Source organism: Aplysia californica, unplaced genomic scaffold (assembly GCF_000002075.1).
Source record: "Aplysia californica isolate F4 #8 unplaced genomic scaffold, AplCal3.0 scaffold00009, whole genome shotgun sequence".
NCBI classification, from domain to species: Eukaryota; Metazoa; Mollusca; class Gastropoda; order Aplysiida; family Aplysiidae; genus Aplysia; species Aplysia californica.
Window position 1 is genome coordinate 1,809,215 of NW_004797279.1, and position 1,306 is coordinate 1,810,520.

Genomic DNA, 1,306 nt, shown 5'->3' on the forward strand with positions numbered 1-1,306 from the left:
CTCGTAATGTCTTATCAGCTTGTGAGAGGGGGTTATTCATGTGTTTGTAACACTTTATAAATAGAAAGCTATGAAAGATGGAGCATTATTTTCATCATCGATTAACAACACTCCCACTCCCACACAGTATTCATGGTGAAAACACACATTTCCTGGCGTGCATGCTGTACACCAACAGTACACACTGAGGGACCCCGGCGGCCTGCCCGGAACATCCGACGCAATTGGTTGCTGTAAGATTCGCATCTCAGCACAGACAGGAAGAGTAAACTACGGCTAACCTAGCCTAGCCGTCTGGCCTTACTCTTAGTATAGCTAGCCCACCTGTCTAGCCATACTTAAGCACGGCTGGCCTGCCAGTCCAGCCATATGCCTACTTATTCTAGGCCCTACATGATGTATTAGGAACCAGTTGAGTTATACTTATACAGACTGTGTCTGTTGACTGTTGGTTTTTCTGCAGTCCACTGCTGGCTGACTGCTGCACCGCCAGCTAGGCTCATTGGCTCAATATTACGCCGCCTGACCATTTTACAATCATCTTGTGCTACCTCGTAATCAACAGCAAGAAATAGAATACCTGTCAAGACATATCTTAAGTATTTATTTATTTTAACATACCATAAATCCAAAGAGTGCAACTCTTTGAGAGCACGGACAAGTGGGTTTGGTCGATGTAATGATTTTGTGGCCAGACAAGGATGAGTAAGTTTCTTCCCCTACTTTCTTCAACGTCAAATCAACATAAATTTCCGGTATTTTCATTACCTCCCTGTACCTGCGTTAATTGTCGTGGATTTACTTTCAGTTCCTTATTTCCTCGTTTCCGCTTCCGGTCTGTGTGACACTGTTTACATTTTACATTTTCATTTTACATTATGGCTGACAATTTAGCCGCACGTCAAACCGGTAGGTTAATAATATTGTCAATTTATCAAGTCTCTGGAGAGTGTGCTACTCCCTATCGCATAGATGCTTTTGCTTGTATACTTGGAGAAAAGTGTATACCTTTGAACTGAATGGTGTGAAGCAGGCCTTGATCTAATCTAGATTCTAATTCTAGATCTATAATCTAGATCTAGATTTAGATCTACTCTAGATCTACATCTAGAGATCTAGAATCTAGTCTAGATTCTTATATATTAAAATGACTATGACTATGACTATACTATTACTAGACTATACTATAAAAGTAAACGGGTCTACGTACACGGTAACCGGGCACGTAAGCTAGCCTCAGTGTCTACGTACACGGTAACCGGCAACCGGGCGCGTAGCCTCTGTGTCTACGTACACGGTAACCGTG

The 1,306-nt window shown here is 42.3% G+C and overlaps 2 protein-coding genes across 2 annotated transcripts in view; one reads left to right on the top strand and one right to left on the bottom strand.

The window, feature by feature from the left end:
• The window catches only part of LOC101847462 (dynactin subunit 1), a 57,058-nt gene extending 56,311 nt beyond the window's left edge, over positions 1-747 (bottom strand). Inside the window, exon 1 of the mRNA XM_013082664.2 lies at positions 622-747. The gene's annotated coding sequence lies outside the window, so the exon portion shown is untranslated. The remainder of the gene's footprint in view (positions 1-621) is intronic.
• A 64-nt stretch (positions 748-811) lies between these two features.
• LOC101847233 (vacuolar protein sorting-associated protein 51 homolog) overlaps positions 812-1,306 on the top strand; it is a 23,198-nt gene continuing 22,703 nt past the window's right edge. Inside the window, exon 1 of the mRNA XM_005089775.2 lies at positions 812-909. Within this exon, the coding sequence (XP_005089832.1) occupies positions 879-909 (31 nt within the window). The 5' untranslated portion in view covers positions 812-878. The remainder of the gene's footprint in view (positions 910-1,306) is intronic.